The sequence below is a fragment of the Equus asinus genome, chromosome 10 (genome assembly GCF_041296235.1).
Source record: "Equus asinus isolate D_3611 breed Donkey chromosome 10, EquAss-T2T_v2, whole genome shotgun sequence".
In the NCBI taxonomy this organism is placed as follows: Eukaryota; Metazoa; Chordata; class Mammalia; order Perissodactyla; family Equidae; genus Equus; species Equus asinus.
Genome location: NC_091799.1, coordinates 32786248 through 32809636, shown reverse-complemented (window position 1 = coordinate 32809636; position 23389 = coordinate 32786248). Strand labels below are relative to the sequence as shown.

Below are 23389 nucleotides of genomic sequence, written 5' to 3'. Positions count from 1 at the left end.
AATTTATGTTTAGTTTATAGGATTATAAGTTCTTAGTAAAAGGACATTCTACATATTCAACATGTAGATTTCTTAATAGTTATAGAAAAAGGCTAATAAAATTTAATACTTATTCATGATCAAAAGCTCTTAGTAAACAGAACAGAAGAAAGCTTCCTCAACCCAATAAAGTTAATTCTTCTAACATTTCACCATTGAGAATGATGTAAACATTGAAAATGATGTAAACATTGAAATGATATTTACATCACTTTTATAATTTTTTAAATATTTCCTTCACTGTCAGGAACAAGACAAGGATGGCAACTATCACTACTTCTATTGCACAATGTACTAGAGGTCCTAGTCGGCATAGTAAGACAAAAAAAGATATGTGTTGTAAAGGAAGAAACAGATGGCCAACAAAATCACAGTCTCTAAGAGATATCTGTACTCCCATGTTCACTGCAGCATTATTCACAATAGCTAAGGTATGAGAACAACTTAAGTGTCTGTCGACAGATGAATGGATGAAGAAAATGTTGTGTCATTTGCCATTTGCAACATAGATGAACATGGAGGGCATTATGCTAAGAGAAATAAACCAGACAGAGAACAACAAATATTGCATGGTATTACTTATATGTGGAATCTTAAAAAAAAAAAAGCCAAACTCATTGAAACAGAGGAGAACGGTGGTTGCCGGGGCTGAGGCTGGGAAGTGGGGAAAATAGGGAGAGGTTGGTAAAAGGGTACAGACTTCCACTTATAAGAGGAATAAGGTCCAAGGAGCTAACGTATAACATAGTGACTACAGTTGATAATACTGTAATATATAATTGAAATTTGCTAAGAGAGTGGAACTTAATTAAGTGTTCTCACACACACACGAAAAGGGAAATATGGGAGGTGATGGATGTGTTAATTAACTCATAGTGCGAATCCTTTCACAGTGTATACGTATAACAAATCATCACATTGTACACTTTAAATATATTATAATTTTATTTGCCAATTATACTTCAATAAAGCTGAAAAAAATATGTGAGTGATAGATGAAGCCAGGGGACTGCTGTTTTTTTATAATAAACCTTGAATAGCTACTTGACTCTCTAAACTATTTGCATTTGCTTATATATTCCCAGGATGTCTGAAGGATATTCATAAAATGGTGACATTTATTGACAAGTAATATATGAATGTTGTAGAAAAATTAGTATCTGTCAACAAATCAACAAACAATAAAAGAAAATTACCCACTGTTTTTATGTCTCAAAGAAATATATGCTTTGAAATTAACTTACAATTTAGTAACTAACTATATTTCTTAAAAGACAAAGCAAATTTACAGTATCAATTGAATTTCAAAGTATAATACATTCCTCTTGATTTGGTGAGATCAAAGTATCTATAAAACCAGTAGCAATCAATATAGCTGCAAAGAAAATAAGTGAAATTACAAATCTAAATGTATAAAATGATATCTAATGACACAGGACCCCCAAGGAAATATAGGATACAGACAACTCCCATGTATTTGGAAATCTCAAGTATATTTTCATTCAGTGAATTGTAGTTAAATAAGGTTCTGATTCTAGCTGATGATAGGAAATTTGCCAATAATAGCTTCTAGTTTGCAACATTAATAATAACAGCCATGTTAGGTACCATGTTATTTTCTACAAACCATCTCTTTACATGTACATACACATTATTTGACCCCTACAAAATTTTTAATAAAAATTTAGAAGAATAAATTAAAAGGGAGAAATTATAGAAGAAAATTGAAAAGCATAAAATTTTTAATAGCTGTCCCCAAATCGTATCACTTTTTAAGAGTAGATTTGGATTATCATTAAATCTTCTGATTACAAATTCAGGGTCTTCCTACGATATCATGCTCTCAAGTCTAGTCTGTAATGCAATCATACAGTCTTAAACTATAAGAGGGATTTAACTCTCTATATATCATCACATACCTCTGCCTACACTAAAAATTTTATATACAATTTATGTATCTACATAAAAGCAGCAGTAAAAGAACCAAACTATTTTTCATGCTCAAGCTATAGCATATCCTAAATGATAGTAGCAATTATATAATGGAGCCTTAAGTTTTTTAATTTAAAAAGGGAATAGGCTGTTACACATACAAGAAAGGTAGTTCTCAGAAGTTTCTGTACAGTTGGAAGAATTCAGCACCCTCTAGTAAGATGAGAGATTTGGAATACAGTTTGGATAAAATACACTTTTAATTATCACTTACAGTAAAATTGTAAAAACTGGGTGAATTTCCTGACCTAATACTGCAACTATTCCACCTCTACTTTGAATTATGGTTTCACATAAATTAGATGAGATTAAAAATCTTTGGCATATTTTGGGAAATAAAATATATCCATCACTTAATAAAATACTGATTTAATGTTACACCAGATTGCTGTGTCATCAGATTTGTACACAGATGCTAATATTATTATAGGAATATGTTGTGAGCACACTACGATCAAATCTCTGAGGCTATTTTGAGGCCCAGCATACTTAAACTCCAAAAGCAACCTAGTCTACAAAAAGGGAATTAATATAAAAGAGAACCAATGTGACCTCAATAAATAAATAAGAAAAAAATGAAAGAGAAAATATTTTTCTAATGTGGTAAAGCTTAGAATTATAATTTTGCAGGTGAATATCTTTAATAAAATAAAATCACTGAAATGAAAATCTGTATATCAGTAGGAAATGTTTTATAACAATGGAAATAAATGTTTTACCTTGGTTCTGCGCTTGAAGTCCTGGAGATTTTTCTAAACAGTTGACACGTGTAAAGACTTCACTGTAGTCCTTATGGGTGTATAAGCTGGCTTCCTCTACTTCAATTTGGGAGTTTGGGTTTGAACTTGGAACAATTTCCTCAAATTCACAATTAATCTGGGTCACCATTCCTGTAACTGTTTTTCTATGACATTATAAAATTACTGATTTTATGTATGTCTTATTTTAGAACATCTTTAATAACAGTTTATGTTCATTGTAGAAAAATTACCAAATTCCAGCAGATACAGAGAAAAACTACCCCACCATAGCCCCACCATTCAAGAGATAAATTCAAAGATTATGCATTTTCTCAATTATTTTTGAATATTTCTAAGCAAAAGTGGATTCATGTACATAGTATTCTGTAACTTGTTCTTTTTTGCTAAACAATGAAGCATGAGCACATTTATATGTCAATCAATGTATATTTACTTCATTTTTGAATAGACAAACAGGATTCTATTGTATCAGCAAATCATAACTTATTCAACCAGTTCCCTAATGTCAGAAATTTAAATTTGTTTTAATTGTGTCCACAATACAAGGAATATCTTTGTGCGCTTGTTTAATCATTTTCTCAAAATACGTCTCCTAAAAATGGAAATGATGAGGTTAAAGATATGCAGATTTTTCGACTTTGCCATGCACTGCCAAATTGCCCTTGTGCTGGATACTCAATGTCTGCTTTCCATAACATTATCAAACATTTTATATTCTGTTCTGCAACCTGGGAGGCTGATCTCTATGAACCAGCTATGCTCCCTTGCCTTCTGGCTTCTGGTTGGGTTCAGCCAATGGGAAGCACTGGTGGGAGATCAAAGGTGGGAAGAGAGACAGGTTAAGATATTATTCTTCCCAAATCCTGCCTCCAGGATCACAGTTTGGAAGTGGCTGCATTCTCCTACCAATGGTTACATCTCTTATCAGACAGCCCCTCTCCTATACTGGCTATAGGACCTTATGGAGTCTTCTTATTTGGTTGGTTACTGCTCAGTCTCCTTGCTCCTTCAAGCTTAGGGTGGTAACAACTTCCAGCTGTTGCTAGTCCTGGGGACTTTTTGGCTCCCTTGACCTTGCCCATGCCTTGCCTGTTTCCTGATTGATCCAGGTATCTCTGCCATTGTCTATACCATTGGGATCCTTGGAATTACAAGAGATTTTCCAATAGACAATATATTTTTGGTAATTTAGCTAAACATCTCAATATACCTTTTTTCTGAAATATTTTAGCCTTAATAATTCCCTATACAGACTGAAAGAATCAAAATCAATATAACTCCCCAATGTAACTGGAAGAAAAAAATGAGTATGCCATATCTGAAAAGCAGATAGAAAAATCTCTAAAGTTTCTCCTTTATTCTTTAAGAAAATACAAGGTACAAGAAAAAATATTTCAACTCACCTAGGTCCATATTACTCATAAAAACATTGATTCCCACGTGGATCTTTGTAGACTTCTAAATTTAATGCTTACATAGCTGCTATCTTTTTTTAAAATAAATGCTACTGACAGAGTCAGCACTTTGTAATCATCCTTGCTACTATAGTTTGAGAAAACCCCATCAACTCTCTTTCCCAAGATATTAATGATTTATGAAGACTAGTATTTCCTGGATCTCCTCCTACCTCCCTGTCCAATATTACCTATTCTTCATTCACTGGTGCCTCCTCCTCCGCCTAACCTGTAATACTGATGCTTCCCAGGCTTCCAATCCAGATTGTCTTTGCTTTATTTCCATATCATTCTTTTTGGATAAGTTCCTCTATTCCCATTCATTAATTCTTTAACTTAAAAGAAATATTTAATGAGTGTCTACAATGTGCCAACACTATTCTAGGCACTGGGAATGGAGGGGTAAACAAAGTTCTTGCCCTCAAGAAGCTTACCTGCTAATGGGACAATAGACAAATTAATAAATATATAGCATAATGTTAGGTAGTCATGAATGTTATTAATGAAATAAAATAAGATATTAGGAATCAAGTAACAGCCAGAAGGTTGGTGAGAGGTGTATTTTAGAGCAAGTAGTTAGTGAATGGCCCTCTGAGGAGTGATAATTCTGCAACTACCTGAATAATGGTAGAGAGTAAGCCACACAAGGCCTAAAGTTGGGGAACAAGGTTGGCATATTCCAGGAAAAGCAGAAAGGTCAGCGTGACTGGAACAGGGTAAGGTTAGATAGGTAGGCAGGGCCAGATCTTGTTGGATCTTGTAAGACTTGGTGAGAACTTTCATTTTATTCTATGTGCAATGGGATACTGTTGGTGGGTTATCACGGAGACATTTCATGATCTGATTTGTGTCTTTTAAAAAAAAATCACAGGGGCTGGCCCCGTTGGCCGAGTGGTTAAGTTTGCGCGCTCCGCTGCAGGCGGCCCAGTGTTTCGTTGGTTAGAATCCTGGGCGCAGACATGGCACTGCTCATCAAACCATGTTGAGGCGGCGTCCCACATGCCACAACTGGAAGGACCCACAACAAAGAATATACAACTATGTACCAGGGGGCTTTAGGGAGAAAAAGGAAAAAAAAAAAATCTTTAAAAAAAAAAAATCACACCCAAACTCTGAGAAGAAAATACAGGAGTAAATTCTTGTGACCTTGGATTAGGTAAAGCCTTCTTAGATACAACACCAAAAATACAAGTGACAAAAGAAAAAATAGATAAATTAGATTTTGTCAAAATTAAAGTTTTGCTTGGGGCCAGCCCGGAGGGGTAGTGGGTTAGTTCGCGCCTCCACTTCGGCATCCTGGGGTTTGCCACTTCAGATCCTGGGTGCAGACCTACACACTGCCTATCAAGCCATGCTGTGGGAGGGCTCCCAGATATAAAATAGAGGAAGATGGTCACGGATGTTAGCTCAGGGCTAATCTTCCTCAGCAAAAAGAGGATTGGCAGTGGATGTTAGTTTAGGGCTAATCTTCCTCAAAAAAAGTTTTGTGCTTCAAAGGATATCATCAAGAAAGGAAAAGGATAATTCAAAGGAGAAAATATTTGCAAATCATATATCTGACAAGGGACTTGTATCTAGAATATGTAAGAATTCTTAAACTCAATAATAAAAAGACACATAAACCAATTAAAAAATGCGAATAAACTGTAACCTTTATACACTGCTGGTGGGAATGTAAAATGTTACAGTTGCTTGGAAAACAGTCTGGTAAATTCCTCAAACAGTTAAAAACAGTTAAACATACTCCTAGATAGAGAAATGAAATATGTGTACACAAAAACTTGTACATAAATGTTTATAGTGGTATTACTCATTATAGGCAAAAAGTGGAAACAACCCAAATGTCTACCAGCTGATGAATGGATAAATAAAATGTGGTATGTCCATACCATGGAATATTATTTGGCCATAAAAAATGAAGTAGTGATACATGCTACAACATAGCTGAACCTTGAAAACATTATGCTGAGTGAAAGGAGCCAATCACAAAATGTCACATACTGAATGATTCCGTTCATATGAAACGTCCAGAATAGGCAATTATAGAGAGGCAGAAAGTAAATTAGTGATTGCCTTTTGAGGGGAAGTGAGAAAAGAATAAGGAGTGACTGCTAATGGATACAGGATTTGTTTTTATGTTAAGGAAAATGCTCTAAAATTGATTGTGATGGTTGTACATCTCAGTGAATATACTAAAAACTATTGGAATTGGACATTTTAAATGGGTGAATTATATAGAATATTAACTTAGCTCAACAAAGCTGCTATATTATAAAACATATATACAAAACAAAATGTTTTATGTATATAAACAAAACAAAAGAAGATAGGGTTTGACGTCAGACAGACCAGGATTTGAGGGTTTGAATCCCAGCTCCAACTATTGACTGGCTGCACTACTGTGGGCAAGTTACTTAATCTCTCTGAGTCTTAGTTTCTCATATACAATATTTGGATAGTAATACCCATCTCACACAGCTGTTATGAGGTGTATGGGAAATAAATATACATGCAATGTCCTGCATTCAATTGCATTCATCTGAATGCAGCACGCTACAGAGGAATAGGAAATACTGTCATATGCTCTTCCTCTTGCTCAGTTTGGCCATGTGCTTTGTCTTGGAAGCTTGGAAGCTTATTGCATGGCTCTCCCTGATCTTTTTGCATTTTGCCCTTGTCTCCATAATTCAATAGCTTCAACTCCTTTTTTAGCCTGTCCATCAAACTATCTTCATTTGTTTTAAGTCCTATATTTACTCTACTATGTATTTATATGTTAGGAATTTAATATGCCTTTTTATCTATGCTGGTGGTTTTTAAAATTAGAGTAGTTATTATTTTTATTAATGCTCTGCTGCAAGTTGCATAGCTTTGACTACAAAAGCTAATTTGGCTATATGCTCTGTTATTTTTAGTGTGCAATTTTGTAGAATATAAGGTTTTTCAGGAATACATGACAGAAAATGCCCATTATGTTAAAACACAGGATACCAACAAATTAGTAAAAGAATTAAGGCCTTAGAATCAATATTAGGAAATAACAAAAATAGGAACAAGAAACAAAGAGAGGTGAGAAAGAGAAGAAAAGCAAGATTTAGGAAATCTAGGTAGTGTTAATGATCAGAATGTTTATTCTAAAGTTCCACTAGGTAACAAAACCGTAGTAGCTCCTGAATTAGTTAAAATTAAATTTTAACATGGGAAATCTCTTTACTTTCTGTTCCATTTTGCTGTTAACCGAAAACCGCTCTAAAAAATAAGGTCTTAAAAATTAAACTTTACTGCATGAGACAAAATTGAAATTAATAACAGCTTAAACAAAAAATCTAGAGGTTAGAAGGGCATGGTTGGTAAGGCAGTTCCACAATTTGTCAGGGACTGCAGCTCCTTTTGTTTCACTCTGCGACTTTTAGATTTAGTTCTTGTCAGCATAGTCTAAGACAGCTGCTGGAGCCAGTCATTACGTCTGTATTCCAGTATCAGAAAAGAGAAAGATAAAAAAGAAAAACCTTGGGGCTGGCCCCATAGCCAAGTGGTTAAGTTCGCGTGCTCTGCTTCGGTGGCCCAGAGTCTCGCCAGTTCAGATCCTGGGCATGGACATGGCACTGCTCATCAACCCATGCTGAGGTGGTGTCCCACATGGCAGAATCAGAAGGACCTACAACTAGAATATGCAACTATGTACTGGGGGGCTTTGGGGAAAAAGGGAAGAAAAAGATTGGCAACAGACGTTAGCTCAGGTGCCAATCATTAAAAGAAAAAGAAAAACCTTCCTTTTAAGGATAGTCCTTAGAAATGCATAAGCCTCTTTTGCTTATATCCAGTTGAGAAGAACTTAGTTACACGGCTACATTTGACTACAGGGAAGCTGAGAAATGTACATTTTATTCTGGTGGTGCCTTCTTTGCCATAGGCTCTATCTTTTATCTTTTGGGTTTTTTCTTTCTTTCTTTCTTTCTTTCTTTTATTGCTAGGAAGATTAGCCCTGAGCTAATATCTGTGCCAATCTTCCTCCACTCTATATCTGGGTTGCTGCCATAGCATGACTGGCAAGTGGTGTAGGTCCATGCCCGGGATCCGAACCCATGAATCAAGGTTGCCGAAGCAGAGCATGCCGAACTTAACCACTACACCACGAGGCTGGCCCCATTGACTCTATCTTGATACCACAAAATGAATAGAAGGTCAGATATCATGGGATGTCCATTCCTTCAGGGCCTCCCATTTCTCTCATATACGAATCTTTTGTTTGAGCTAAACTAGCCTGATCATTGCCTTCGTTGCATACTTATGGTATATTCCTGTCTCTGTGCCTTCAGACCCGTCATTTTCTTTGCCTGAAATGTTTTCTCTCAAGTTAGTTTCTCCTTCAATGCCCAGTTCAAGCTCACTTCCTACTTCTTTGTGAAGCTAAGCTGATCTCTCCTGCTTATAAATGCACAGCCCTACCACTCCAGCTCATCGAGCGAAAAGAGATCTTAGAGATCATCTTCTATCTTGTTACTCAAAGTAGGTTCTTGGACTAGGAGCACATTAGGAACAAAGAAGCGCAGCCCCAACACAGAGCAATTGAATCTTCAGAATCTCCATTTTCAGTAAGATCCTCAGGTGATTCATATGTACATTAAAGTTCGAGAAGCGCTGATACATCATTATAGTGATAAAGAAAGCGAGGGTCAGAGAGATAAAATGACTACTCAAGTAGTTGGTACTTGACTTTTCAAATCAAGACTTGAAATCAACATCTTTTAACTCATAATGCAGAGCTCTTTTCACTACACCATCCCACTTCCTGACTACTCAGGAGTCCGCTCATGTGACAGATACTTTTTACTGGCTTTTTACGCCTTATGGTAGACATTATGTTGGTCATTTTTTATTATCATTTAATTCTTACACTTTAAATTTTCTATATGTTTATATATTATCTTCCTAATCTGACTTTTAAATCTCAGGATGACAGAAATGGTATATTGGACTTGTCTGTATTCAGAGTCTGGACACATTTAAATTGGTTATTTGTTTCTTTCAAGTGTAACTAAGGAAAACTTAAATTAGTAAAACTTGAGAATGTGAATAATAACTAAATCCTTCCTGGGTCTGATCAGCACTCTTTGCTTGAAGTGAAGCAACAGAGTAAATTATTTACTTTTGCACTGAAATCTCTAATTTATGTCTACATTAACAATATAGAATAGGTTAGATGTTCTTCCTCATATTATGCTCTGTGTTCTTATCTCCGTCATTGTACTTCCCACATTGTATTGTAATGATTTATTTATAAATCTTTATTCTCTAATTTCTTGAGTTCTTTAAGAGTAGAGACTGCGTCTTATTCACTTTTGTATCCTGGCACATACGATGGTATCCAATAAATACTTGATGAATGATGAATAAATAATGTTTTGACCAAATATGTTAGAAAATAGCATTAAATCTGCATTTATACTACAGGAAAAAAGACTGATTTTCATACAAAGGACTTTCTATAGACACTTTCTACAGAAAATTTACCTATTGATTAAAAGCAAAGTAACATATTTGCTTTATTTCTGTGTGTTCTTTGCAACACAAATGCATAGAGAAACAGTTAATATGTGATAAACAAGGGAAGGATAAAAAGAGAATGTAAATCTCTTCTAACTTCTCCTTTGTGGTTCAGATTAGGGCTTTTTCTTCAGAAAAAGAAGAAAATCTGTGAGGATATAAGGAAGGCATCTTTTCTCTTCAGGTGTCTGGAGGAACTTACTGTTTATCATCTGGGTGTAAGGGGGAAATTTGAGGTTAAGGACACATACTTCTCAAGGAAATCCTCCATAAAGAGACTTGCTTTCCATTGATCCAAGACTGAGATATCTGTCATTCCCCCAAATGGAACAGCTGACACTAAAAAGGAGAATGGTAAACATAAGCTTCTAGAATTTTCTTTCACACTTAATACAAGGAAGCCAAATATTCACCTTTTACATTATGGTGTTATATTTATTTGTTCACAAATGTAATTTTTTTCAAAGTAATACCAGATTCCAAATAATTAATCATTCTCATTATTACAACCCCTACAAAAGAACTTCAACCACAGTCAGAACAATATCATCTGAACATACCATTGTCATTTTTATAGCCTCTCTTTTGCCTGTGCAGCACTACCATCCCAGATAGTCCTGTTCAACAGCTCATGTCATTCCTCATAGAGTCTTTATTAACCATTCCAACTCACTCTGCCATATTTCCCTTGAAGGGCCACAATATTGTCAGTAGCACTCACCCTGACACTTAATCATATACAGTCATAGTTAAAAATTGTATGTATCTATAGCTTGTCTCCCAAATTAGACCCTTGGTCTCTCAAGGAGAGAGATCGTGTCATGTACTAGTATCAGAAGAAGCAATTAAGCGAAGTAAGAGTCAAATGACCTGTATTCTACCACCAGTGTTACTTCATACTCGTTTTGTTACTTTGAACAAACCACTTAACATCTGAGTCTGCCTCATTAAAAAAATAAGAAATTTAGTTGTTAAGGGTACAGGTTCTGGAATCACCCTGCCTACATTTTAATATTTGTACTGTTACTTATTAACTGTGTGACTTTGGGTAAATCTCTGAATCTCTATCCTTATCTATAAATTACGAATAATGATAGCCCTTTCATAGTGTTGTTATAAAGATTAAGTGTGATGAGACATGAAAATTGCTTAGAACAGTACCTGACATACTGTAAGCACCCAATAAATTTTGGCTGTCACTGTCATTATTATTATAAAAAAGAAGCAAAGGAAAAGAAATAAGAAGTGATAAACTCATTTTTTTCTTCTGTACTTTTAGAGAAGCAGTTTGATGAGAGTTATTCTTTATCTTGTTTCCAACCTGATTGAGACCTTCAATCCATTGATCCTTCCACATTTACAATATTTCCCATCCTCTCTCATGTCCTCACCTTCTTATTCACACAGTTCAGGTTCCATGGCCAGTCCCAGAACCACTCCCTTACAAAGACTCTTGATTCCCTTGCCTCTCTTTCCTTTGTGCTAACTTAGGAAAACCCTTACTTCCACTTTGTGTATATATATACTAGAATAGCTGAAAATTATTTTTAAAAAAGGTCACCCAGCCGTGCTGAATGAACTCATTTGAAATTATGACCATAAATTTCAAATGGGCATCCAACATTGACAGATTATAATAGAACACCTTTCTAATAAAATTGGCTTTCTCACTCCTCAAGACAACTATTTAACACATGCCTCACTCAAGTTTTCATCCCCTTATCCACTTTCAGTCTGTGGCTTTGCCTCCACATGGAAAATTTATACAAATAGAGAAGAATTACCTCATCTTCCCACACCAGTTCTACCAACCAACTGGCATAAATACCTACACACCCTGCCTTCCTATCTATAACCATGGAAGAACTACACAACTGCGCTGGCTCTTATCTAACACGAAGTCCTCCAGTTGTGCTCTTGATACTATCCCCTTTTACTAAGTTATACTTTATTTCCTACATGACCATTTTCTCTCTTTTTACCAAGATCATTTCCATTGGTAAATAAATATTTTACAGCCTTTTTCCTTATCACACTTTTTTTAAAAATCACACATCTTAAAAAAAAAAGCTAACAAAAACAACTCTCTTTACCCCACTTCTCCTTTCAGCTAGTGCTCCATTTTTCTATTCTCCTTCAGAGCAAAATTCCTCAAAAGAGTTGTCTATATTCACATCTCACATCCCCACTTCCCATTCTTTCCTCAACATACTCCAAACAGGTTTCCGTACCCAATATTCCAGTGAAACCACTCTTAGCAAGGTCATCAATGACCTACCTTTAGTCAACCTAATGGTCAACTCTCTATCTTCATCTTATCTGACCTTTTAACAGGGACCAATTCTTTTGACTACTTCCTCCCTCTTGAAACACTTTCTTTAGAATTCTACAACTCACACTCATCTGGCTTTCCTATCTCGTCTTCTTAGCTGATTCCTCCTTCTACACCAGCCTTTTAACTGTTGGAGTGTTCCAGCACTCTGTCCTAGGCTCTCTGCTCTATCTTTACTCATGCTCTCAGTGACTTTATCCATTTCCAAGCGTTTATGCGCAGTCTATATATCGATGACTCCAATTCAAAACTCCAGCTGTGCTCAAGATTAATACAGTAGCCCTTCCTTAGCCTCAGTTTCACTTTCAGTGGTTTCAGTTATCTATGGTCAACTGTGGTCCGAAAATACTAAATGAAAAATTCCAGAAATAAACAATTCTTAAGTTTTAAAGTGCCTGCCATTCTGAGTAGCTTGATGAAGTCTCTAGCCATCCCACTCCACCCTGCCCAGGACAGGAATCATCCCTTTGTCCCGGGCATCCACACTGTATATAGTTGCCCCTCAGTCACTTAGTAGCCGTCTGGGTTATCAGATCTACTGCCTCTGCTGGAGAAGCAAATGGGATTCACATTCATTAGCTGTCTGCTTCGGGCCAGGTATTTACTATATGCATGCTATCTTATTTTTTTTGTTTTAAAGCTTGGCAACTGAGCTAACAACTGTTGCCAATCTTCTTCTTCTTTTTTTTTTCCTGCTTTTTCTCCCCAAATCCCCCCAGTACATAGTTGTATATTTCAGTTGTGGAACCTTTTAGTTGTGGCATGTGAGACGCCACCTCAGCATGGCCTAATGAGCAGTGCCATGTCCACACCCAGGATCCAAACGAGGGAAACCCTGGGCCACCGAAGTGGAGCAGGTGAACTTAACCACTCAGCCATGGGGCCAGTCCCACATACTATCTAATTTTTATAACTATACACAGTAGTTATTGTCGTACTAATTTACAGATGAGGAAGCTGAGACTCAGAGAGGATAAGAAACTTCCCTGGGGTCACACAGTGAGAGATGGAGCCCATATTTAAGGAGAGATCTATTTGACTCTAACTTATGGGGTTTTTCCCATTATTCTTCTTTTTGAGCAATAAGCAGAATAAACTTGGGGACAAAGAAAGCAGAAAGGAAATGACAGATAAACTCCAGGGGTTCAGAAAATTATTTTCTCCATGTGTTCCAGCTAAATGTGAAGGCCAGTGTAAGGGGTGAAGGCAAAAAGGGTGGGAGACTTCCTATCTCTTCTAAGAACTAGGTTTTCTAGGCACAGAGCTTCATAATTTGGGAAGACCAGAGTCTCTTCCTAGGACAAACATTGATGCATAAAAATGCTTTCTATGCCACCTGATATTCTTAGTCCATTATCCATTATGAGTGTGAATTTCAAATGCCTTCCTTGTAAAGGTCAAGATTGCTCATCTTTCAGTTTTCCTCGAAACTCAGGTAGCATATTTATGATTTCCTCCATGTCCCATATTATGTTGTAGCGGGTCTTTGTCTTTTTCTAATTAATTCCACAAAGAATGCTTACTTAGTTCCGACACAATATTCAGGATTGCACAGATGCAGCTAAATAAATACAGACCCACCTATACAAGGTTACTATCATAACTGGGTGGCTCAGAGAACCTCAAGCTGACAACACGCATGCTGATCATAATGCCATTTTACCCTGAGCAGGATTCTTCCCCTTTCTGGGTCTTATTCCTCTTCTGTAAAATAAGAGGGGACTGGACCAGAGCAGTATTTCTCAATTAGAGGAGGAAAGAGTGGCATCCAAGTTATCTAAGGAGCACTGAACCGTTCTCCCATCCCCAATCTCAGTCAAAGCTGAAGATTCTGTTAGAGTTTCTCCCCCTTCCCCATGATCCTGAGTGAGAACCACTAGCTAGAGGAGCTCTCATCTAACATTCTCTGCAGACAAATTTCCAGGACTGACGTGAATAAAATATTAACTGTATATAAACAAAGAGGCTGGTATGTCAGCCTCAAAGATGTGGCTCAGACTCAGGGATGCTACCAGACTGACTGCACAAAACCCTCAGGATGGACACATCCCGGGTGTACCCTTTTCCCCTGGGTTCTAGGAGAGCACATTGAAAGCCATGCCCAGGGCATAACTCAGGAAGCACTGCGTCAGAATCTCACCACCCACGTGTCTTTTAGGTGTGACTAACCCAAAGGGAGGGGGCTAAAGGTCTCCTTTTATTCACCATCAGTCTGCTCTGAGCCAGCTCTAATGTATCTTCCTGGTACCTGGAGACAATGGAAACAGGATAAGCAGGTCAGACAGAAAAACTGCATAATGGTGACTTGGCTTTCCTTCTTGTAGGGTCTTATTGTCACCATGGGACCCACACCACACACATACTAACCAAACATACACACTTGTCATAACATGTGCATTAATCTACCACCCACCAACACACTAGGGCTCCTTCCAATACACATATACTCTGTCCTAACACACCTGCATGTGCGCATGTGCCCACTAACACACACACACACACACCCCTAGTCCAAACAAAAGCATATAACCTGTCCACATACAAATAACTTTTTAAAAAACATATCCAATCCATAAATAGGCAAAGATGTCCCAAAGCTACCTCTGGAATAAAAGAGAACACTCTGTTCCATCTGTTCTAACAAAAATTTGTAAGGAATTATTCTTTAATTAACTCATTCAACAAGTATTTCTTGAACTCCACTGGGCACCTACCATGCACTAGATTAGCTACTGGGGAAATAATGGCAAGAAAATCAGCCACAATCTCTGCTGCAAAATCTAGTAACAGTGACTTTTCTAGCAGTATTTGGAAATGGAACTATAAAAGAGAACTTGAGTAAATGGGAAGAAACGGTAACGCAAATTGGGAAAGATACAAGATTGTTCAATAACTGAAGAATTGTTCGTCATTTTGCTCTCTTGTTGAGATGGGAACAAGCGAGGAGGCAGAAATTGCAGGAGCGCAGGATTTGACATTAGATAAGGCCAGGACACAGTTTTGGTCCCAGAGAAAACTGAAGAGATGCCAATGGACTCCAAGGAGGTTAGATGGTAGGCATCTCCTGGATGTCTGGGGTAGCCCAGGATCCATGGGTGTCCATGATGCTAGGGTTCCAAGAGAAAATACAAAATGTTCAAATAAATTTGAATTTCAGCTAGACAAGAAAATTTTAGCATAGGCATATGTTATGCAATATTTGAAACATATACTAAAAAATGACCCATTATTTATCTAAAATTCTAATTTAACTGGGTCCCTGTATTTTTAGTTGTTAAATCTGGCAACCCTACATGATGCCAATAACAGATAAGGAAGACAAAGTTCTCTAATATGTGTACAGTAGTTCCCCCTTAACTATCGTTTTGCTTTCCATGGTTTCAGTTACCTGTAATCAACTGCAGTTCCAAAATATTAAATGGAAAATTCCAGAAATAAACAATTCATAAGTTTTAAATTGCACACCGATCTGAGTAGTGTGCTGAAATCCCATTCTGTCCCACCTGGGATGTGAATCATCCCTTTGTCCAGGGTATCTACACTGTATATACGCTACGTGCCGGTTAGTCACTTAGTAGCTGGCTTGGTTATCAGATCGATTGTCCCAGTATCACAGTGCTGGTGTTCAAGTAACCCTTATTTCACTTAATAATGGCCCCAAAGAGCAAGAGTAGTCATGCGGGCAATTCAGATAAGCCAAAGAGAAGCTGTGCTTCCTCTAAGTGAAAAGGTGAAAGTTCTGGACTTAATAAGGAAAGAAAAAAATTGTATGCTACGTTTGCTAATATCTACTGTAAGAACAAATCTTCTATTGGTGAAATTGTGAAGAAGGAAAAAGAAATTCGTGCCAGTTTTGCTGTTGCACCTCAAATATGTACGTATCAGAAAAAACATAGTATATATAAGGTTCAGTATTACCTGCGGTTTCAGGCATCCGCTGGGTTTCCTAGAACGTATCCTTCGCGGATAAGGGGGCGCTACTATATAACCAATTGCCTTCTTGAGTCTCCAGTTAGATGCCCAATAGGCATTTTACCCTGGGCAAAGCAGAGCTATTGACTCCAGCCACAAACTGGCTTCCCTATAAGCCTTTCTCTACCTTAGGAAATAGCACTGCCATCTACCCAGTCACTCAGGTCAAAACCGTAGAAGAGATTCTTTATTCTTAATTTTGTTTTTTTTTCAAACAGTCTCACTGTTGGCTGGACTTGTAAAATAATCCCAGTCTCATCCACTTCTCATATCTCCATTATTAGAAGCCTAGTCCAAAGCACCGTCATTTTTTACGTAGAGTGTAGATTCACCTAGGAGTCTAAATTCTGAATCATGACAATAAGCCACTTCCTGATTTAGTTTCCTATCTCTACTCTTGTCTCCCATTCCCTACCCATTCCATGCTGCAGACAATCAGAACGATTTTTCTAAAGAATAAATCAGGTTATACCACTCTCTTTCTTAAAATTGTCCAGTGACTTCCCACATCAGCCATAATATAAACAAACAAACTTGCTATTATGGCTTGCAAAGCCTTCTATCTTTCAGAAACTCCCTACTTCTCAGGTCTCCCCTTTTTCATCAACCAGTCACAATGGCCTAATTTTCTGGTCCTTACACACATGAAGTTTATTCCTGGGTCGGGAACTTTGCATTTGTTTGAAAGGCTCCTCCTCCATATCTTTTTATGGTTGCTGCCTTCTCATTACTCAGTTCTCAACTCAAATGTCCACCTCCTCATAGCACTCCCTACTCCTGAAATTTCATATCACATTACATTATTGTGTCTTCTCTGTACACTTACAAATACAAGATATTAATTTATACACTAAATGTTTTTATTGCTGCATCCTCCTTACCAGTCTGAAAACTCACTGAGGGCAGGGACTATTTGCGTGTCTTATTAGTAACTGTGTCATTAGCACCTGTAACATAGTGCCTAGTGCATAATACATGCTAAATAAATGCTGTTAACTGAGTTGACTCCCCCCTGAAGGCTACCTCTTTCTTAAGTCCATGACATGATAAAAGCAAAAGATGATATTTTGTACACATACCTTTAAAAATAGTTTTATAGTCAGTGTATCATTACAACTTAAAGTAGCACTCCTACAGTTGAGCAAGATCCATTATAACACAACAAATGTTTACAATGTTAGAATATTTTAAGACTTCATCATCTACATATCTTTTATTCGTTCTACTCATATTTAGTGTAAGCTTTCCAACTCCTTATTTTGTCACCTAAATTCCGTCACAAAAATATCAATTTATAAACTTCTTGGAATTCTGATATGAATAAATGCAATGCATTTTTATTTAATGAGAAAAACACTGCATTTTCTTAATAATTTACTCTGCTAAACAGAAATAATTTTTAAAATAGATTTTTTAGAAATAAAAACAAAACATACCTCTTGTCCATGGCCTCCTAAATGCACTATCAATAACTCCTGTAAGATAATCTCCATCTTGATATAAACATGAAGGGATTCGAAGCAAGAAAGCATCTCTAGAAAACTTCTTCCTAATTACATTCTATGTAAGAAAGTAAAATTATAAAATCTTTTAATATATTTATCAGATTTAATACATTTATCTATCCATATTTAGACTATTAAAACTCTCTATTCTTTTAAATGTATATTACTTTTATTTAAAGGTAATACATGCTCATTACAAAATATCAAATGACACAGCACCACATAACCAAGAAAGTCAAGGTCCCTAGCCGTATTATTAATAGTTAGGTGTATTTTCCTACAGACTTTTCTTTCTAGCTTAAGCTAAAATGTGTGTGTGCATGTTTGAGGAAAAAGTAAGATCATATCTCTATACCATTTGGCAATGTGCTTTTTTTTCCACATAACAGTATAATATGGCTGTCTTAACTTTTGTTTTCTATGTCTTTGCATTACTTCACTTATGACAACCAGCAAATATGTTTCTAATTAAAAAGAAATAGTTAATAAATAAAACTGTTTCTTTAAAGGACGTTAAGTCGGATAAGGAAACTTGTAAATCAGTTATCTATAATTTGGATCTGCCTTTATTTTCAGTTTTATCTCCCATACTCTGTACTACTAACTGTTCTTTTTTTAAAACAATTTTATTATTTATTAATTTTTTTTGATGAAGAAGATCAGCCCTGAGTTAACATCTATTGCCAATCTTTCTCTTTTTGCTTGAGGAAGATTGTCCCTGGGCTAACATCCATACCAATCTTCCTCTATTTTGTATGTGGGACGCTGGCACAGCATGACTTGATGAGCTGTGTGTAGGTCTATGCCCAGGATCCAGGCCGTGAACTTAACCACTATGCCACCAGGCCAGCCCCTAAATGTTCTCTTTAAATACACTAGTCTCCTCACTACCCCCTTAACATTTAGCAGTCACTTCCTCATCAACACCATGACCTACAGTGTGCCTTTGAAAAATGTCCTGCTACTCTTTTCTAGCTATCAAAATCCTATTCACCTCTCAAGGCCCATCTTAAGCAATATCTTCTCTATGAAACTTCCCCCCCCTCCATGACTCTCAGCTTCCCACAGAATTAATTATTCTATGAATTTGGACAAAAGATGGTTTCTTGCATTATTTCCCAAGTTTTATGTTTGCTGAAGGTGTTTTAACATACTAAATAAGAGGTCCTCAGTATCTAAGAATAAATGGTACAGAGAAAAGATCAGTTGAAGTAATTTATATAAAATCAGGACCAAAGACAGTAAAAAGGAAAAAAAGCTTGATTGGTACTTTATCTAAAGAAACGAAATAAAGTTATAAAAATTAAATTTTATACATAATAAAATTTCATTTATAATTAGCTTATATTTGATCTTTGTCAGAATTTCCCCACAAACTATATTATATGATGATGTGTATGATATTGGTCATTACTTCACCTTTAATCATAAAGAAGATATTTTTAGAAAATATTTGAGGATTTAATCAATTTTCCCCAAGGCGTCTCTGACTCCTTTGATATTCAAACCGTTCTGTTGCTCTTGTCTGTTAACTGATCTAATTTTGCAAGATCTTCATCTGCTAATAGCTTTATCTGTTGTCTGAGTGGTTCTTCAACATGGTTTACATGAACTTTACAAAATCCTGCATCTTTTACAAGACCATTGATTATTATCATATTTGTGCTGTATCATGGGGTGTGGTAGGCCACCAAAAAAGTAAGATATCATGGGCAAGGATAAAAGTTTAAGGATGTCTGAGTGGAGATTAATTTCCCAAGTGACCAATATATTCATAAACATATTTGTGCAACAATGACTTCTGATTCTGTTTCTCTTCCATGTATATGTTATAATGATACACTTGCCTTCCTCAGTTATGAGGGAATAATAAAACCTGAAGATGCCTATGTGTCCTTATTCCCTGTAAGATGTAACACAATTTTAGTTATACTGGAGTAATTTTTTTTCTTGGTAGATGCGGTCAAGGTTACAAAGAAAACCAAATTTTAACTTGTCAATTAAGATCATAAGAACAATGAACTGTTGTATGACAACCACTCTGATTAGTTTCTTAACAATGTGCCAGCTTGAATCTCAGCTTTGTACAAGCTATTTAACTTCTCTAGACATCAGTTTCCTAACCTGTAAAACCTGTGTAATAATAGTAGCTACCTCACGGGGTAGTTATGATGATCAAATGATACACTCCATCAAAAGAGCAAATGATCAAATAACATAATCCATCAAAAGAACAAAGTATCTGGCCCATAGTAAGTGGCTAACACATGCTGCTACTGTTATTTTATCATAAAGATACTGGGATTGATTTTTTCCCCACTCCTTTCAAGAAAGATCACTTAAGATTGTTCACAAAAACAGCCCAAACTTGCCAAAAGTTTCCATTTTTTTCTGCTGACAGTTTCAAATTGATGTTAAATTGTCAATAATTTCCTTCCAAAAGTGGCATTTTTAAGGTATTTTTAAAATGGAAAGTAATTTTAAGTGAATTTTAAACTAAGACTAAGGATTAGCCTAAGGACTACTGCAAAATTATCATAATCATATAGTGAATGCAGATAACAATTTTTTATATCATAATTCTTAGTAAATAGGCAGTCATCCAATAACACTTTACCTCATATAAATAATCTATTGCACAATATTTGAATGTTGAAAACATAGCTTCTTTCTTTGCAAGCAGTACAAATTTCAACACCTGGAAATACAAAAATTAAAATTAAATATTGGTAAAATAGCAAAGCCAGGAGCAGAAAACCACTCAATCTTAAAACTTTGGCTCATTCATTTAAAGACAGGCTCTAAATGATAAAAAATTAATTACAAAAATAACATTTATTACTATCATTTAAATCTAATATGAAAATAATACATGTTGATATAAAATTGTTCATATATTTTTCAAACTGTTTAATCCATATAACTTCTAGTTGGTGGATTAAATATATTTAATGTGATCATTTTGTTGCAAAAGAGGCTGGAGTTCACAAGTCTGGCAGAGTGGTTTTCTCAGGATAACCATAATTCTTAAGCGGTCTTGAAATCAAATAACCAAGGGCAAAACTGTATTGAAGCACGGAAGTAGAATTTGGGAAATTCCACTCTCCCATTTAGAAAATAAAAAGCCTGAAGTTTGAATTCCCTAATAGCTAGCTCATTTGGAATAAAGCAACGATGGTGCATTACTCCTAGGTCATTATTGGTAAACTAACAAATTAATCTAATGAAGCAATGAGTAAAATTTAGAATGCTGAATGAGTCCAAAACGGTTCTCACTTATGTGAGAACCAGAGGAATTACAGCTTAGAAAAACTACTCTAGGACAGAGTCCAGTTTATCAGATAGTTCTTAGCTTTATGATCAGTCATGTAAAATGTCTTGGGAAGTTCAGATGTAAGCTAGAAGTTTTCATATGGTAGTTTGTCAATAAGTTTGTTTGCTTTCTTTGCTGAGGAAGATTTGCCCTGAACTAACAACTGTTGCCAATATTCCCCTTTTTTTTCACTTGAGGAAGATTAGCCCTGAGCTAACACCTGTGCAATCTTCCTCTACTTTGCATGTAGGTTGCCCCCACAGCATGGCCAATGAGTGGTGTAGGTCTGCACCCAGGACCCAAACTCGTGAACCCAGCCCGCCAAAGTAGAGCACGTGGAACTTAACCACTGAGCCATGGGGTCGGCCCCTCAATAAGTTTTCAGTGAATGAAATATACATTTTAAACTGAATGGTCTTGCCTTAGTTTCATTATCATTTTAAATTTGTTTGAGGTTGACCTATTTTCTTATCTGTGATGAAGGTTCTGTACCAGAAGCCCTGATGGTCCCATCTACGTTAATTGGCTATGAAGCTGTTCCTGTTTTCAGTTATTATCAAGTCAATATTCTTAACTACTCAACTACCGGATTAAAAAAACTATGAGCAAACTTCTTAGTACAGCACACAATGATCTCATTTGAATAATGAATCAGAAGATATTTTGGATATTACTATAAGCTTTCCAATGAAAACAAACCCAATAAGTTATCTGAATTATTTTTAACATTGTTAGATTCTGTGGAATCAACAAGTGGGGAATACACAATGTTGGCGCCCTCTTTCACTCTTACTTGAACAATGCCAACACAGCATTTTCTTACTGGTGATTACGTCTCTGGAAATATTTCCAATCACTCTACTTCCATACCTTTTCCCTACAGTGTATCACTGATCTTTGAAGCACATATTGATTCTAGAATTTCCACTTCTTGATATTGTGCTTTCAGAAAAAGTTGATTGTGCCTCATCCTAGAAGTCATTTCAAAAAGCTACAAACATATCAACTCTGTGTAGTTTACCCATTTAGTTTATTGTCAGCATTTATCTTAGATGTTCCTTTCTTGTGAAGCCTAATCTTTCTATTAGCTTCGGATTCATCACTCTCATCAACTACCTTAAACAATAATCCCTGTTGTATTAAAGTTAATCATTCAAATTCACGCTAAATGTATAATACTTAAGATACCACGCCTTATATACATTCACAGAATGTCTTTCATCTGTCAACTTTATTTCATTGCATTACAGATATGTGAATCCACCTTAGAGTGGTGGATGGATAGGAAGAGAGATAAATTGGCCTTATTTCTAAAATCAAAGACAAGGGGGGAACAAGCAAAATCATGATTAGAGAGAAGGTGTTTTAAAATAACCAACTTTTGAATTGCAGCGGTTCCTGAAATATTTTTCCTTACCTGTTTGTAATGGTTTTATTTCTCCTGTGCTACCTCTTGACCGCTATCTTCTGGGGCAAAATGGAAATACAGACAACTCATTAGGTCAGGCTCTCATCCACAAGGCTGGAGAAGGAAAGTTTCCCAAGATTTTTTCTGCCCAAATAAAACTTGTGTCTATTTAAGGTGGACATATATACAATGGCATATTATTCCCAAGATTGTTTGAGACCACACGCAGGTGAGCGTGGTCTTCCGGGCTGGCTTCCCATCTCCTCCCACCGGAGGAGGGATCAGATTTCTTCCCTTCCTCGCTCCCTGGCATAAAGCTCACGCTTTAACCATGTAAAATGGCACAGGTGAGGTTCATATCTTTTCTCATGTTGCTTAAGCTATACAACTTCTGGTTAGTGGACTGAAGTCCCGTCGGCCCACCCGTGTCCTTCACATCCTCTGTTCTCGCCTAATTAGGTTAGGTGGACACCCGTTCTGGGGCTTTGTCCCCACAGGGTCACATCAGCCACGCCTCACAAATCTGTTTTCCAGAGATTTCGGAGCTGCCATACTCTAGCCCCACGTCGATCCTTTCTTCCCCTCAGTCTAAAAACACCTTCCCTCCCTCGTCTCTCCAGCCTCTCAGGGTACAGGCAGAGGGAAAACCGCCTCCTACCGGTCTTCTCAGGAGAAAATTCCCGCCCACTGCACATGTGACCTCTTACTTTGGGCTCAGCGCTTCCATTGGCCAGCCGGGCAAGGCCCCGCCCCCTGCCCCGCCCCTCGAGCTGCCGGCACTTCCGTCTGCGTGGGGCCCACATCCTGGAGCGCCCAGGCTTCCGAGGGGCAGACGGTGGGACCTGGTCCGGGCTGAGGTCCTGGCGGCTGAGCAGGATCTTCGCCGTGCGGCGCAGAGGGTGACAGTGGAGAAGGTGACCAGAAGCCAGAAGGAGCCTATGTGAAAGGTGGGAAGACCAGGAAAAGGAGTCTGGGCTTCTTGGGTAGTGGCAGCTCCGATGTTATTAGCTAATCCAGCCCAGAGGGAGGGCAAAGGCAGAGGCCTTCCAGAGGGGAAATTGAGAGG

General features: G+C 36.9%; 1 protein-coding gene across 1 annotated transcript in view; it reads right to left on the bottom strand.

Moving 5' to 3' along the window:
* Window positions 1-20294, bottom strand: part of SHOC1 (shortage in chiasmata 1) — a 79652-nt gene extending 59358 nt beyond the window's left edge. Inside the window, exons 1-4 of the mRNA XM_070518999.1 lie at window positions 20220-20294; window positions 17534-17657; window positions 10045-10132; window positions 2751-2935 (exon numbers count right to left, since the gene is read on the bottom strand). Coding sequence (XP_070375100.1) covers window positions 2751-2935; window positions 10045-10132; window positions 17534-17657; window positions 20220-20264 — 442 coding nt within the window. The 5' untranslated portion in view covers window positions 20265-20294. The remainder of the gene's footprint in view (window positions 1-2750; window positions 2936-10044; window positions 10133-17533; window positions 17658-20219) is intronic.
* Window positions 20295-23389: the final 3095 nt, after the last annotated feature.